This window comes from Trichoplax adhaerens, genomic scaffold (genome assembly GCF_000150275.1).
Source record: "Trichoplax adhaerens TRIADscaffold_5 genomic scaffold, whole genome shotgun sequence".
Taxonomy (NCBI): Eukaryota; Metazoa; Placozoa; class Uniplacotomia; order Trichoplacea; family Trichoplacidae; genus Trichoplax; species Trichoplax adhaerens.
Window position 1 is genome coordinate 4,255,004 of NW_002060947.1, and position 17,040 is coordinate 4,272,043.

At 31.1% G+C, this 17,040-nt stretch overlaps 1 protein-coding gene across 1 annotated transcript; it reads right to left on the reverse strand.

The window, feature by feature from the left end:
* Positions 1-6,320: 6,320 nt before the first annotated feature.
* Positions 6,321-6,836, reverse strand: TRIADDRAFT_5393 (uncharacterized protein; the record flags this gene model as incomplete). Its single annotated transcript, XM_002112892.1, has 1 exon — positions 6,321-6,836. A coding segment is annotated over one exon (516 nt), but the record flags the coding sequence as incomplete, so codon positions are not given.
* Between the last annotated feature and the right edge of the window lie 10,204 nt (positions 6,837-17,040).

A 17,040-nucleotide genomic window follows, 5' to 3' on the forward strand; every position in this document is an offset into this window, starting at 1 on the left:
AATATCATCCGTATCACAAAATGAATAATGTTATTGTAGTAATGAAAATATGCTATAGATATGGTACAGTATTTGTCAATGCAAGAGTAAAAAAATGTGACAGCACTGGTAAATCGAGTTACAGTACAATATTATTTATGTATCTATTGAATTTAAAAACTATTCAAATGGCTATTTATATAACCTTAAAATAATTATTATCAATCGATAATTATTGTTTGATTGTTATATTTCTTTTACGCAATTAAAACTATGTTCAGTCTAGTCTTATTAGTTAATCAATACTAAATTTAATTATACTTATTAAACGCTCACTGAACTGACATAAATATTCTTATTCCAAGAAATACTACCTTATCGTCTAGACAATAAACCTATTTACTTATTTATTTATTAATTTGTCCGCAGAAACGGTGTCAATAACCATACACAATTCAGCTATAAGTCGATTTTAATCATGAGCTTAATTGCTTTAGCACTGACCTCATCGGATGATATTAAATGCTTTCCTTCTTTCGTCATTTGTCGAGATAGGCATTCAAATTTTAGCCACTGGATCGGTATCTTTTCACTGATAAAAGGTTGTGATTCTACAGCATTGTCGATGCTTTGAATAAGTTTGGCCAACTACATAATATCATAAAAAAGAAATCTTATTTAAATTCTTTCCATGACATTAAATCCACTGTTCTCATCAAAAAATAAAATAAATCTATTAAATTGCGAACATTTTTTTACTTACCTCCTCGTCTTGATCATCATCTAATTGATCATCAATTGCAAAAAATATTGGGGCCATATGCCTAGCGTAAGGTTTACCCCGTAGGTTTTCCTGTATCCTATCAAATCTATAGTTTATTAATTTGTTACGTTCCTAATAGGAAGCAAAGAATTGTCGTTAGAAAGAGCTTATATTCTATCATATCTCAATGGCCTTTACATTAATAATAATACAATCAAAAATTTTAAATATGCTCTTAATTTTTTATTGTTGGAGGTTAGCTATTATTTACCCGAATATAAACAAAATAATATTACATACATTTTTCGACTTACTGTGATATTACTACCAAGTTTATTCTTGTTAATGCCAATGATAAATACGGTAGGTGTTAGAAGAGTAGCTTTACGACTGGGGTTTTGACCAACAGCGCAAGAGTAAATGGAGCTCATCCAGTATAAAATAAAATCCAGTACACATAATTCATTTCCCTCCTATCAAAAAATTTATAATTTGAGTTAAACTTCATATGCATTCACTTAAAGTTTTTTGTGTCAGGGACTACTAAAAGAAGTAGTCTCTGTTAGTATGGATATATAATTAAATAAAAAATAAATTAAAAGTAAATTGTTCACTACGAATGTCGATTCTAATTAGTACAATTGTAAAACGACTAAAGTTTAATTTTAGACACTATACCGATTCTTCAATATCTTCGGTTAAATCGAAAGCGATGATATAGATTGATTTATTGTTGCAAAACATCTACATTATCCAGATAATAATAAAATGGAAATTAATAGCTAATAAGGGGAAATTTCTGATTTAGAGTGAACGATTAAATATAGGAAGTGCAACGATGGTTTCAAAAGTTTGGCGATCGCAATTAACTTACACGATAAGATAAATTGTGTATAGGTTGTCCACTTAAATCCCAGACATCATGAGTTTTTAAGATCTCCTCATTGGGCTTAACTTCGATATTATTTTTTTCATGATTATCAATATCACAATTTTCAATCATTTTGCATACAATTTGTTTCATTGTAGGGGCTAAGCTGTTTAATATTGCTTCATGCTGTTGACTAGCTTGCAGGGTCGAATCGGAAGTTTGTAATTCCTTCGACAAATGCCAGCTAGGAGAATAACTTGGTTCATCTTCAATATCACAAATATCATGATCGTCAATATAACGATCTTCGTCATTGACATTCATATTAGATTCATCAATATCTTGATTATCGATTATACTTTCTAATTTGGTAACAATGCTTTTAGCTAATGCTTGATCTAGTTGTTCTTGAATTTTTTCCATTTCATCTATTTTAATTGACAATAAAATCATAATTGAGAATGTACTATAGATGAATTTCGCTATACCGCATATTTAAACAACGAAAGGGGCAAGACTTCTGAGTGTCAATACTGCATCATCATTTTAGGTATTGATTATAGCTATTTTACATCTTTATTTATAACAGCATGATAGGTTACCTTCTATGGTGGAAAACGAATATTTCTTATCCAAAGCATCTTTTCCGCCTTCTTCTACTAAAGGACTTAAATTACCTTGACCTAAAGTATCAAAATTGTTCATTGCGAAAATTTTAAAAACAAACGAATTAATTACAATAAATATTTAGTAGATTTAACAGTTCCATGTACTTTATAACTTTTAAGCTACTTGTACAGAGAAATAACGTAGTTATAAATATGATGTAGATATGTATTACCTTTCAGGATTTTACTAATTGTTTGTCGGGGAAGCTGATCTTTACTTAAGATTACAAAGCGAATTCGACGAACATTTCGACAATCAAACTGTGAAGCTTTATTATATGCTGCAATAGCATCTTTACCATGTGCTAAAATTTCCGGTGGAACTTATGGTTTGACAGAAGAGCGAGAATGATACAAATCAGAAAATTGGATAATATAGATTTTGATCAATGTCTATGTAGTTCTATAGCAGGGAATATTTCAAGAAAAAGCTTGCATTTCTTGAGTAGTCCCTGTTTAAAGTACTATCAAGCAAATAAAACTTTAGTCTATTCGAACAGTACCAAATACGATATTAAAGAAAGTAATGAACATTTATGGTAAACTTCTATCCGTGCACGTTTGATAGGGAATAAAAGATCTTTAAATAATATCGCAGATGTTTATTGTAATAAAAAAGATACTACCGGTAATTGTTGCAAAGACATTATTCGCTAGGCGTTTCTTTATTTCATTTACATTTAATCTAATAATTTACATTATAGTTTCAACCTATATCTAAGGAAAACCTCTATTACGATCGTTAACCATATCTCTGGTTTGGATTAACTTACTATTTTCATTCCCTTCCGGCACGATGGTAGCACAATCACAGTTACCATACAAATTAATAATGCCATAGACGTTATTAGTAACATCCGTAGCTATCGCACCTAGAAAGACAAAATAAGCAGTATCGTTGGAAAATGCATTAAAAGTGTAAAGTAGTTCATAGTTATATTTAATTAATTTGTCAACTCGGATTTTTCAGCGGCACCATAGTTAATCAAGTACATAAACTATTTCTCTGTCCTAACTGTTACTCTAATTAATAATTATCAATCGGTATTTTGCTTTAGATAGATACAATCTCCAGTATAAGTACGCCATATTTAATTTGAGTTATACCTATACTATAACAAATTAGTAAGGTATGATGTTTCATAGCAACAGCTACTTAACTCATCAATCAATATTTACTTCCGATAAGCAATATTATTAGGTCAAGTTAATAAGCTTCGCGTGAATATTATCATGTGCAGCTACTACATATTGAATTGTAATAATTGCCAAATGTTGTACGAGAATTTTCGATTTGATTTAGTAATAGAGTGTTAACGTGTTTACTATTCGCTTTGTAAATTATACTTTTATAACGATTCCTCATTAAAAATTTCTAATTTACCAGAACTTTATGATAAATGTAATCATAAAGTTACGTTCTGAAATATATCTCAAATGCCACATGAACGTAAAATAATTTATGCCATCTCAGTCCCCACTACCGTAAGTTATGCTTTAACGTACGATAAATATAGATTATTTCATAAATGTGAGAAATTAACCTAAGTCATTGCCATTAATGTACGCATGAACATGACCATTTGTCTTTCGACTAATACCAAAATAATCGCCCATCTTCAAAGAATGCAATCCTTGATGATGGCAGTAATTTTGACATTGACCATGGACATAAAGATTTTTATCGCTGAGAATCCAATTTGGAGATTGTTGTATTCCTACTAAAGAGCGGGGGAATTGTAAACTGGTTGGTGATGCAGTTGTTAAACCAATTTGTAAGTTCCCATTCCATCTTGTCATAACATTGTCAATTCTTAACTGAAATAATTCATTATCTTGTAAAGGACGATTTGTCATAAAAGTAGCAGCATCGAATTGACTGACTGCATTTTTACGGCTAGCAATCGTAAAATCGGACGATAACATGCCATTTAATCCATGTCTAGAATAAAAAAGTAAAGGAGTTCGGGGATTCGAAGCTGAAAGTAAAAATAAAGGCAAATAGATATTAAGAGAAAGGCGATAATCAGTCAATATTAATCTCTTTTTTAGCTTCATTGATATTTACCATTTCACAATATTGCTATTACTACAGATTCCTTTTACATTTAAAGTTTACGGAGAAGTTGTAGCAATCAAGTATTAGAATATTCTAACGTATAAAATTTATTAGAAGAAAGATTTACCTGCAGGCTGTTCTCCAAGATAGTCTATCCTTACTTTACAATCGCCAATAATTGTTGATATCATAGGATAAAGAATTTTTCCTTGTAGTCCGTGAAAGGCAATCCCTAGGTTAACACCATTAACTTCGTAAGATAAAGTTCCTCTATCCATATCTAAGATAACGCAAAATTTCTTAAATCTAGATAATTCTTGATTTAATATGTTACTGCCATCTTCGCCATCTTGATTCTGGTTATGCAAATGATTAAGCATCGGGTAATGGCCTTGTTCAATATTTGCATGTATTAATACTCTTTTGCTGATATTCCATCCCCAACTATTAGTACTACAACCAATTAGGCTGGTATAGCCTGTACAATGCAGACACTCTTTCTTGTTACCAACACCGGCAACGGAATGAGATCCTAAAAATATAGGTATAAAATCATACATAGGATCAATTAAAAATTCATCCCAATAATTAAGAGCAATTTCTGTTTGAAACTGAATTACTTGATTAGTTAATAAATTAAAACTTTAACTATATTACTTTAGCATTTCCTTAAGCAATATTAATCATGATCAATCTATGGTCGTTATATCAAAATGATTCAATATATCTTAGAACTACTCTATACCAGAGCCGATAGTAAATAGGCCACTCTTGATTCAAAATTGATCAACAAAATAGATTCACAGTAACATGAACTAGCAACATTATTGAAAGACAAGGACTGAAGTAAAAATTTATATGTATGGTATGTTTTATAAAGAGAAAAGATTACATGATAAATAGTGATACTATGTTTATTTGATATCATCAAATAGAGATTTGCGACCATTTCTCAAGAATAATTCATCAATTCCACTATGTTCATTACATGTTTAATATATGGTATTAAAATGACTAGACTTTAGAAGACTCGATTTACGTATGTGCATGCTGATCATTGATTAATAAATGACTGAAACAGATTTGAAAATCGAAGCCTTAAATTACAGCAATCATAAAATGTAATTTATCATCGCCATTAGCAGAAAGAAACGAAGTACAAAATGACAGTAGTGTTAACATAACAAATGGATTTACCATAGCAAAATACACATTACTCGTATAATGATGCATGCAATGGTTAATAATTTACGAAAGATAACGTATGTAAATTAACGTTTTCGTATATGGAGTATGACTGATTCATAATTATTATCACAACAGACTTAATCTATTGATTGTGATATCGGGTATGCTATATGTATTGCCTAGAAAGATTGAAACTAACTACTATGATTCGTTAATTCAAATTTAGTAGCAGTAATTTACAGTGATACCACTCCAACACGTTTTCGGGATAGGGATAATTACGTTCAAAACTGAACTTGATAATAAAGCTATTCAGGATCAAATAGAGGACGCAGATGACATAAAATCTATTTTTAAGATAGAACTCAGCAAGAAATTAACGGAAAAGATACTAACCTAAATCTCCTTGCCATGTTAATTGCCAAACATGTCTACCATTCTCTATGCTTCGATTACATCGAATAGCATCAGTTGATTGGACTGCTTTCTGCCTCTGACAAGCATGAAGATCATCGTCCAGAACATGAATATTAACTGAACAATCATCTGGATTCCATGTATATAGATTGGCCATTTCTTGACCTGGCCGACGGTTGCCTGATGATCAATAATTTGAGTAAATTATGAGGATAGAATATCTTCATGAATTAATGTCCTTACTAAACGACATACTATATGAATTATTATTAGCTTAATCAAAGCTATCCTGAAATAACAGGATAGTTCATAATGCTTTAGGATTACTTTGTTAAATACTTATTTAAGGTTACCAAGAATGACAGTAAACTTACCAAGATAAATGATTGAAACTTCTGCATTGCCATAGACTTCGCTAACCATTGGATAAAGAGATTTTCCAACTAGCCCAGTACAACAGATACCAAGATATTTACCCTCAGCTTCAAATGCTAATGTTCCATTTTCCATATCCAGATAGACTATAACTTCACTCGGTGCTTGGTAATCAAGAGCCATAGACGGATAGCAAGTTAATGATTTCTTTCCTGCACTATAGCTAATCTTGTTAGTAATATCCCAGCCCCAAGCGTTAGGGTCTTGCTCAATTAATGTTGTGTAACCTTTACAATGTAGTATGGCTTCTTTTGAGCCAACACCTGCTACTGCATGGCTACCTCGTGGAGTTAACCATTTTAATTTCCAAGCATGATGGCCATGAGTATAGCCATATCTACCTCTAATAGCATCGGTTGATCGACGAGCTGGCCTTCGATAAAAGGTTAATGGGTCATCGTCTTTAATGTAAATATTTTTGGAATGATCTGCGGGATGCCAAGAATGAATAATTTCCTGATTGAGTTCATTTTTACAAATCGAGTCGTGTTTATCACCATGGCGGACGACATGATCACGACTAGTTGTTACCATCTTTCTTTTTTCTCCTTGGAATAATATAAAAGTAATCTTTACTTTAAGTTGGCTTAATAACAGTTGGGTAGCTAGAGCTAAATTTTAATGAAGGAAAAAGTAACGAATAAATTTATAGCTATAATATATGCCAACATTACGGGAAGAAAAGTTATAACTTCGATAATGACACATATAGGTGTACAGCAGTAGTCCGGAGTCATAAAATTAAAGAAATTTGCTAAAGAAAGGGTGAGGTAATAACTGCCATTTTCACCTTCCTTTTAGTAAATCATTATCTTATAAATGCCCAATTTTCGGCTACTGTACGTTAAATGTCACTTTAATAGACTTTAATAAAAATGAAGGATAAACTCATTAAGTGACCTAATAAATATTATTAAAATAAACCAATTATAGAAATGAAAGAAAAGCTTCTAAACAGTCTTATGAAAACAATTTTATAAGGAGAATTTTAATAAATCATTAAAAATGGAAAATAAGACCTGAAATTAATTTAAATTTTTCCTGCTTATTGGATTATAAACATGGTTGAATAATATTCCCGTACTACTTATTTTTCAATATGCATATTAAAATTCATATTAATAAACGATAACAAAACTTATCGATCATGAATATAAAGTACGTATATAAATCTTGGGGTATTTTCGAAGGATATTAGGGAGAATTTAAAGAGGGATCAATAACGAGATTTTTCTCACATACGTATAGTATAGTGCACGGTACAATTGTCTATTGTATCTCTATCCATAAAAATGTCAACTATATTATTGTATATGGTCTTTAGATTCTTTACTGAAGTTAAATTCAATGATTCATAGCACAGGATTTAACTATGTTAAGGCAAATGAAAGATTCTTCGGTATAAAATAAAAATGTTCAATTCTCGAGTACCGGTAGCTTAAATCTTCAATCGGTTTTATGCCTCTATTATTAGAGTCATAATTTCTTTAGATTATTCTTACTGTGAGTATAGGAAATTACTTAAATTAATTGAATAATTTCAACTAGAAAAAGCTTTTCTTTTTTTTCTCGATCTAAACTTTAGATAGATCTATGCAAAAATTTCTACTGCGTTGCTACTAACTGCTACGGGATAAGCTTTATATGATCTTTAATAGAATTTCATCGCTTCCTTAAAAGATGCCTATTTCGTTTATCTTCAATACATATTTGCTTCATACCACCTTCATATATAGAATACTTTTGATTATAAATAAATGATTAGTAATTTTACCGTCAATTCTCGACAAACTTTACGGGTAATTTATCAAAGATTTACTGCAGGACAGTCTTTAGTGTTGTGGGGGTCTAGAAAAGGAGTTATTATAAATACCCTTTAAAATAGTGTGATAAGCTGCTTAAATTTATCGACAAATAAACCTAAAGTCAGATTTTTATTAATAATGTTAATAAAAAAAATTTTACAAACGATATAACAACCAAAACTTTTGCAGTTAGTGTTATAATTTCGACAAAACCTTTATGACTCTAGTAAGAGAAGTAGTAGTATTTAATTAATAGAAGCTCCGCTGTACAGTATATTTCACGTCCTACACATATACGTGTATCATACTTATTATGGATAACTTTTGCAAGTATGTTTATTTTGAAGAGGATCACATTAACTTGAGAAGATATGAAGTTCTCTTAAGTAAGCTGACAAATGTCTAAAATTCAACATCCGTTTGCAAAAATAACTGAAAAGCTATCCTTATTAGTTTTAAAACGCACAAGTACGGTATAATACGTATTAAGATTAAGGTATCGTTTTAATGCTAGTCTATATAACGCCTATTAATATAACATCAGCATTGATCAACTAGAATATTACGTTAATATTTTTCTTACCTCTTTAGAAAAAAGCGGGGTTTTAAGGCAAGCTGTTATCGAAAAATATTCTAGTTGGATTCGATAAATAATGTTTTTTGCTGTATTTGATCTAAGCCTCTAAGATTAGAAAATGATACCAAAATTACTCGCTAAGTCACTGAATTTTTCTAACGAAATGATAGGTCCTTCACTTTAAAGTAATAGTATTTATTATACAATTAAAAATATCAATGTTTCTATGTTGTTATATGCGATTTTAAGGGTTTGAGCATAAAGTTGTAACAAACATTAGGATGGATTGTTACCTTTTTTAGTGTAATGCATAGAATTTATACATACTACAACCTACCGTAGGTAAGTTTATTAAACTTATTTCAATTGGCCATTTTTAAGGTTTAAAGTAATGTTGATGCTAACGAATAACCATGGAAAAGAGCTTTAATGAACGATTTTAATAGTAAATTTAGCTTGTTTAAAAGTCCAATGACTCTTTAAATGTTAATGTAAGGCCCCATCGCATAAGCTATAGTAATATTGATAGAATTTTAAGTCAACAAGCATTTCTAATCGAAGCAAATTTCGATGTAATATTGTAGATAGTTATTAGGTAGATGTAATTGCCTTGGTAAAAGTTATGTGATACTTGCTGTATTCGCAGGGAACGTAAAATGAACGAGATAATAAGAATAAACATTCAGTAGTACTTTACCTTAGTAGTTTAGTTGTTAGAATATGGCAGCGCAGAGACAAGAGTCAACAAATAATTGTTGTATCAAGTAATCATGCAATATACAGTAAAGATAAACCGATCCGGAGAAAATAGGAAGGAAATAATGACAGCTCGTAAAGAAGTAAAATAAAATTTTACAAGAAAATTTATATATATCTGCAAATTAAGATATGGAATAGCGTCAAAAAAGAATGTATATAATTTAATATGGCAGATGGCTTCCCGACATATTCGACATGTCTACGCAATGGCTTAAAAATTGAATACTACCTTAGTCCTTTACAATTTTAGCTGTATGGGACAACAGTCTAGTACAACTACTAAATATGATAATATCTAGTTAACTACTTCATCAAATTGGTTAATGTTATTAGACAGACAGAGGAAGCCAGATGTTATTTATTGTATAAAGCAAATAAATAATTATTTAGAGAATAGATTTGTCGTCTTAAGCTATTGATCAAAGCAATAAAATACCTAGTGTGCATAAGGCAGGAATTGTATTATTCTTTTTGCTATTGTTAGTACAGAATCTGCTATTTTCTAGATTCTAAAATAGTCTATTCTTCTGATCTCAAGGTTGCCACCTATCTAGTTAACGATTCATTGAAAGCAACCAACATGAATGATAGTTTAATATAATTTTCTCTTAGAGTCGGTTAATAATAAAATTGCTGACCTGCCCCTTTATTGTCATCATGTAACCGGCATTAGTTCCAACTTGAACAGTTCAATAAAATTTTACTCTTTTCTTTTTAAATCATTACGATAGAATTCTATAAAAGCTTTTATTAGTAGATTTGGATGAATAGTAAAATTGTTCATAAAGCTATCATTCAGTATGTAGTTTGTATGGCTATTATCAAGTTTTTAGTCTATAATATTAGCGACTATAATGCTTACTTCTTTATCCACTTCATAAATGGACATTGTCATTGAAGAAATAGGTATGGTCATGACTGTAAGAAATTATATTTGATTAACGTTATATTAATAGATAGCTCATCTTCTTTTCAATATCACTTTACAGATATGACAAATTCTTCTCGGTTATAGGAAATACGTAGAATTTGAGCGTAGCGATAGGATACAATAATGCTCCCCTTTATATTCAATATCTGCTATTGGAAAGGCTTATTAACTGGTTGATTATCATGTTATGCAAATAGCAAAGGATATTGATCAATACACGTAATACAAGAAAGTTGTTCTCTAGGATAGGGATGATAGTGATCATTGTAGTATATTTATATCCTCTCCAACAACAAGTATGAAATTAAGGTAACACATAGTATAATTACAGCAGTGATTAAAACCATAACATCTTCATTGATCAATGACGGTATAGAATATCAACTAACAGTCTATATTTTGGTTACAAAATTGTAGAGAGAATGTAAAGTAAATATAAAATACAGTATTGATGTATTTTTAAACCAAACAATTATTATATATAACACCATACCGAAATTCATTTTTCAATTTACGATACTGTTTAATTTAAATTAGTAATTACTACTTTATGCCATTTGTGTACAGATAGTGCGGCTAAGTATGTTTATTGATAGATAGAAGCAAGTCTTTGACAATAATAAGAAGTCTTTCATTTTGTTGAAAAAGTTGATATTAAAAATCAGCATTTATAAACAAGTTCTATTAAAATAAAATTATAACAAAATTACAAATAGTATTATTATTGATACCTTAATTTTGAGATAAAATTTTTGCGTGTCTTCACAAGCATAACGATAGTTTGGACATGATGTTTATAAATTAGGTGTTGAAATAATCGATAGGTTTCACTGCAAATAGTCTGAAACGGGGGTTTATCCTATAATGAGCTATTAAATGTTTGATGGGATACTTGTTGTAATAGTTCTAAAGATAAAATTAGCTAATCTGCCTCTTAAATTAGATCTCATGGCTGCTATGCGTACATCTGAATGGCCTACGTATGTGCGCTAAAGCTGGAAAATAACTTTATTGATTTCTAAATTAATGGTGACTTTCGTTTGTGTTGTGCTTTTTGGAGCATTTCGTTACTTGATTTGACTACGACTACTTATTGACATTTTCCTAAATTAGCATTAATTTCATGTAGCTTAGAATATGAAATTCAGCATGTAGTCAATACAAAGCTGTGATTTCCCTTAATGCAAAGAGAAAATATCAATTTTAGCACGTGCGTGAACAGTATAGGTATAGTCATAAACGGTAAAGTAGGATAGGTACGAGAGTAAAGTAAACTTAATAGCATGGACTTGATGTATCTAGTAAATCATGTTAATAGATAAATATGGTACATGTACATTGTACAGTATGTTCTAAGCTTGACGGTGAATGTCCTGTACATTATTTCTGTTCATGCCGGCGTAAAGTGGAGTGTCCTAAAGTTACAGTACCGTACAGCAGATCGCACTACAGTACTGTAGAACACTCACAGATGCATGATTTGAAATTACTGTCCAGTACAGCTATTAAGCTGTTTATCATGTTCTTTCTTGATTTGTTAAGAGCCCCACAGAGTGGGGCAACAAAAAATTGGTTAGAAACTCATCTGTGTTCCTCTCCACGGAAATCTTTAGTAAAAGGCGAAAGATTTATACGATCTGAAGAGAAACCAGAGTGAAGAAATGGAGATCAATTGAGTCCTTATAAGCAGTTCATACGTGCTTTCAATTATGGTTCTACTCATTAGCATACGTATCGTACAGTACATTGCATTGCAACACACGGTGCAATGTACTATATTTCACGGTACTTCGTACTGTACTGTACAGTCATACCGAACTGTACAGAGTACTGTACAGTGTACACTTGTACTGTACGTACGGTCTGTACTGTACAGGACAGTACTGTACAGTACAGTAAAATTTATGGTCCTGTCAGGTCACGGACTACGGGTTAGGGTTAAGGTTTAGGGTTACGGTGCGATCCTCTCGGACAGACGGAGAGAAGGTTTAAAATGTCTGTCCATCCAAGAGTGATCAGTCCAAGTTTTCTTTTCGTAATTCATGCACTCAGTGTACTCTTAATCTCTTATTACTTTATCAACAGTTACTGGAGCCGACGATGAGATCACGTGGTTTCTAGTTGGAATAGCTACAAGCCTTGCTGACACGATGACTAGGCAAAGGACTACTATGGACTGCAGTGGGCCAGTCGAATCAATTTTGCCCTCCTCTGTACTACAGTACAGTATACTGTACACTTGTACAGTACTGTACTGTAATTAGAAACTCCCTTAGATCATCCGCTGCACGAGCATTAAATGAGCTCCCGTTGAAATGCAGCACAGCCTATCATTAGCAAATGAACAACATTATAACCACTGTACTGTACAGTGTACAGTATGCCAGGTTCTACAGTCTCACTTGCAGTGTACTGTACTGTACTTGCAGTGTTCGACCGTAATTTAGGTACGTTCACACGATGAAGTTTTTGCAGGACTACCATAAAGACTTCAGTCAAATCCTGTATTTTTGTCTTGGTCAAGGACACTGGAAGACAAGGGCTAAACGTGACGTGGTGGGCCCAAATAGAAAAAATATATTGAAAAGGAAACGCCAACGAACTTACTTTATTTACCTAGCTTACAGCGTGATCACTCAAAATATATTGAAAAAGAAACGCCAACGAACTTACTTTATTTACCTAGCTTACAGTGTGATCAGTCAAAATATATTGAAAAAGAAACGCCAACGAACTTACTTTATTTACCTAGCTTACAGTGTGATCAGTCATAGTAGGGTAATCAACGCAACGTAGAAAGTCCAAATTCTATTAATAATATTTCAGCTTACGGATTTTATACTGTACGCTGTATAACTGTAATGCTTCATTTCCGCTATCTTCCTTCACTGAAACTGTCTTCGTCATCCCAAGTTTCAAACTTCTAGGTCTTCATTTCTGTCATGTTATGACGTTGCTTACAATTTAATATAACAGACAACGTCCTACTTTAAGGGAGAATACTTATCCAGAGTAATGACTGATAAATTCTGGTTCATATAGCGTGGCTACGTTTACAACGTCATACGTTCAACAACGAGAGCCTACAATATAATATCAACTCGTACATTATTTTATTTAATTTTTATCCTGATAATTTTGTACATAAACCATGTTTGCTAAGATGTACCGTATTATACGTATAAGTCAAAGGCATCCTGATTGTTAGTTATAATTGAAAGTACTTACTGAAAACGAATGGTAAAATACCAGCAGGAAACTCGTTACTTTCATTGTTACGAAAGTGTTTATGTAAAGAATATAATCGAATGGGTTGAAAATAAATCAATGTCAATTATAAAGATACTATTAACATCTTTTCTTCGTAATGGCCATGTTTGTGCTATAATTGTCATACAGTAATATTACTTTGCTATTCTAGCTACTTTTCAGATTCTCAATCATGCTTTCCCATGAATTACAGAACTAAAATCGCTTACAAAGTTGACAATTTACGCTGATATCGCTAATTTCATACTAGGTGCTCGTACCAAAGGTTTCATTCTTTCTACTTTATACATGAAATAGAATTCATAATACAACTATCAATTAATTTTCTGTCTTACCATTAGCAGAATTTCGTAAATATTTATGGAATAGGAGAATGAAATTGTGTTAGCGTAAAAAAGTACCGTAATTTAGATATTTCTAGGACAGTCTTTTGTGTTATCACCAACATTTTAACGTTGTTCCAGTCTCACACTATTTTCCAATATTACTAAGTAAAGCGATTCTTAATATTAAGAAAGAGATAAATGCGGATATATCTGTCGACTGAATATTAGTACGCCATCATTCGCGTAGTAATGTTCAGTCGACTTAATATTAAGAAAGAGATAAATGCGGATATATCTGTCGACTGAATATTACTACGCCATCATTCGCGTAGTAATGTTCAGTCGACTTGATATTAAGAAAGAGATAAATGCGGATATATCTGTCGAATGAATATTACTACGCCATCATTCGCGTAGTAATATTCAGTCGACAGATATATCCGCATTACTATAACTTACAATATGTGTATTGTCTTAGGTGGAGAATAGAATGATTGCATCCGATAATTAAATATGGCTTACGAGTATACTGTGTTAAAAAATACCGACTACTCCGCCCTAATAAGAATAAAAATGATGAAGCTAAATTGTTCCATTACACCTCTAAAATTCTTCGTATCATACCCTGGTAGCAATAAATATGATTCACTTTGCCTTACGTGAAATGTTACTATATTTTCCAATAGTCAAGAATAATCTGTATTGTTAATCGGGCCACCCGAATAATCCAAATTTGAAAATCGATTTTATAGCTATCGATTAAGTTACCTGGTAACGATTCCAATCAAAGAAATCATACAGCGATACATGCGTAAATATTTTCAGGCAGCATACGTATAGAAATTGATAATATTGGGGTTGTTACAATTGCTAGATTATAATGCTCCTGATGACGTTTACAGAAGATTTTTTTAGAACTAATTAAGTAATAGATATTTTATTAATAGCTACAACACAAGAAATAAATTCTTCTCTTAATTACATTGTTTAATTAGTTTTAGTAATGCTTTTGTTTTAGCATTAACGTTAGTAACAAACATCCTCAATTTTTAAAATGATATACACGTACAGTACTTAGTTTGCATTGAATTCGTAGCCAACAAAATAAATCTTGCCGACGCGGTATCGTCTGTGTTATTAGACATAAGATAATAGAGATAATCCAAAAGTTAGTTTCATTGATCAATTTGTTTATCGGTTTAGACTACAACAACAACGAGCTTCTTTAGTTTTCAAAAGATTTATTTAGTACATAATTAGTTCGTTGCTAGTGCAGTATATTTTATTGATATTGCCTAGGTTATCTGATATACTAAAATAAAAAGTAATTCGCTCTTTAAGGCATCAATATGTCGTTCATAGGTTAGTATTAACATTTGGAATAAGAAATAAATACTGTGATTAGATCAGATATTTGATTAATTCATGTGAACGAAATAAAGCATAAATTCGATGTAATCTTTATGTAATAGCAATCATGATGAATAGTTTATAATTTAAGTCAGCTCGTTTCCCGTCTAATTTAGCAAAGTAATATCAGTAACAGCTAGACATACCGCCCATCGCGTACAGGCAATGTTGTTATTATTATAGCAACACTAAATCCTCTTCTACGAACGAGTATGGTGACTGCATACCATCGTAAAGTGATTATATCATTAAGATATCGAGCAAAAATGCACCGAATGATGCTGTTGCAAATCAAAACGCTGTATGTAAATCATGGAACTAATTTTAGTCTTACTTATATCGGAAATGATTTGTAAATGTCAAATTGTGAGAAATTTTCATTCTCAGTATTATTCAGGCTAACTAGAGGCAATTCCATGAACGATACTGCAATATAGCAAGCAGCACATTGTCACTGCAGGATAGATAAATGTTTCGTACCGATAACTTTAAACTTTTTTCTCTTTAATAATACGGGATAGTACGAAATTTAAGTTTCTAGTCATTTAAATAATCTACTCAGATAAAATTTTCTGCAGAGCTTTTTGGAAAAATCAATTTATCTATGAAAAATATATAATGAAGATAATCAGTACGAACTTTATTTATGTGGGTGTGCATTATAATAAGTTTGTATCAATAATAAAATGCAATTTTTAATTATTCTCTTATCCAATGATACTACTTCAATTACATATTTGTTACAGTTAACGAATCCTTAATAATAATTTTATTACGTAATACATGAATTAAAATATTTTTGATTTGTGTAGCAACTTCAATTAAATTTCGGAAGTGATGATTATAATAATTTGTAGTCATTGCAAAATTTTAGTTACGCTTAGGTAGCTATACCAAATACACAATTCAAATATCAAACATGATTAAGCTAAACAACAAAAAGGGTGGTGATCAATTCCTTGGGACAATACTTACAAAAATATTGGTCCTAATTCTTATTAAAATGTAAAAATTTCAGGTTATTATTACTATTCAAATTTTAATTGTTTCAATATAGAAACTATTGATAATTATATAATGACCCGCAGTGATTTACGTGAAGTAGGTTGAATGAGAAGGCCATCTACTATAACGGTCGACAGATGTAATGATTACTTTATTAAATTCATACTTATCATCAGCTAATTTAAGGCAAAATATGTCATAGAAATATCGTTCTATTGGTCTGATGGGTATTAAAACCCTCAGGTTGAATTTTGGTATAAGTAATGGTAGGATATTTGAATCGATGACAGCTGATCATGATCATTGTTTAGAGCAGTTTTGGATTGATCTTCAAGTCGAGAATTGTTATAAGGACAAGTATTATTGTAAGAGAAATATAAAATGAAAAAGATAACTTAACTCAATTTTATTTACTGTTAATAGCTATTCAATTTTTTGTTAAATAATGATAAGAAGAATCTTAGTATTTTAATTGTAACATCTGATTGTAAAAACAAAGAAATATATAGAAATATAAAAGTAATCAGTTTAAAGATTGATTAGGATTTTATGGTACGATTGATAGTTTATTAACGGT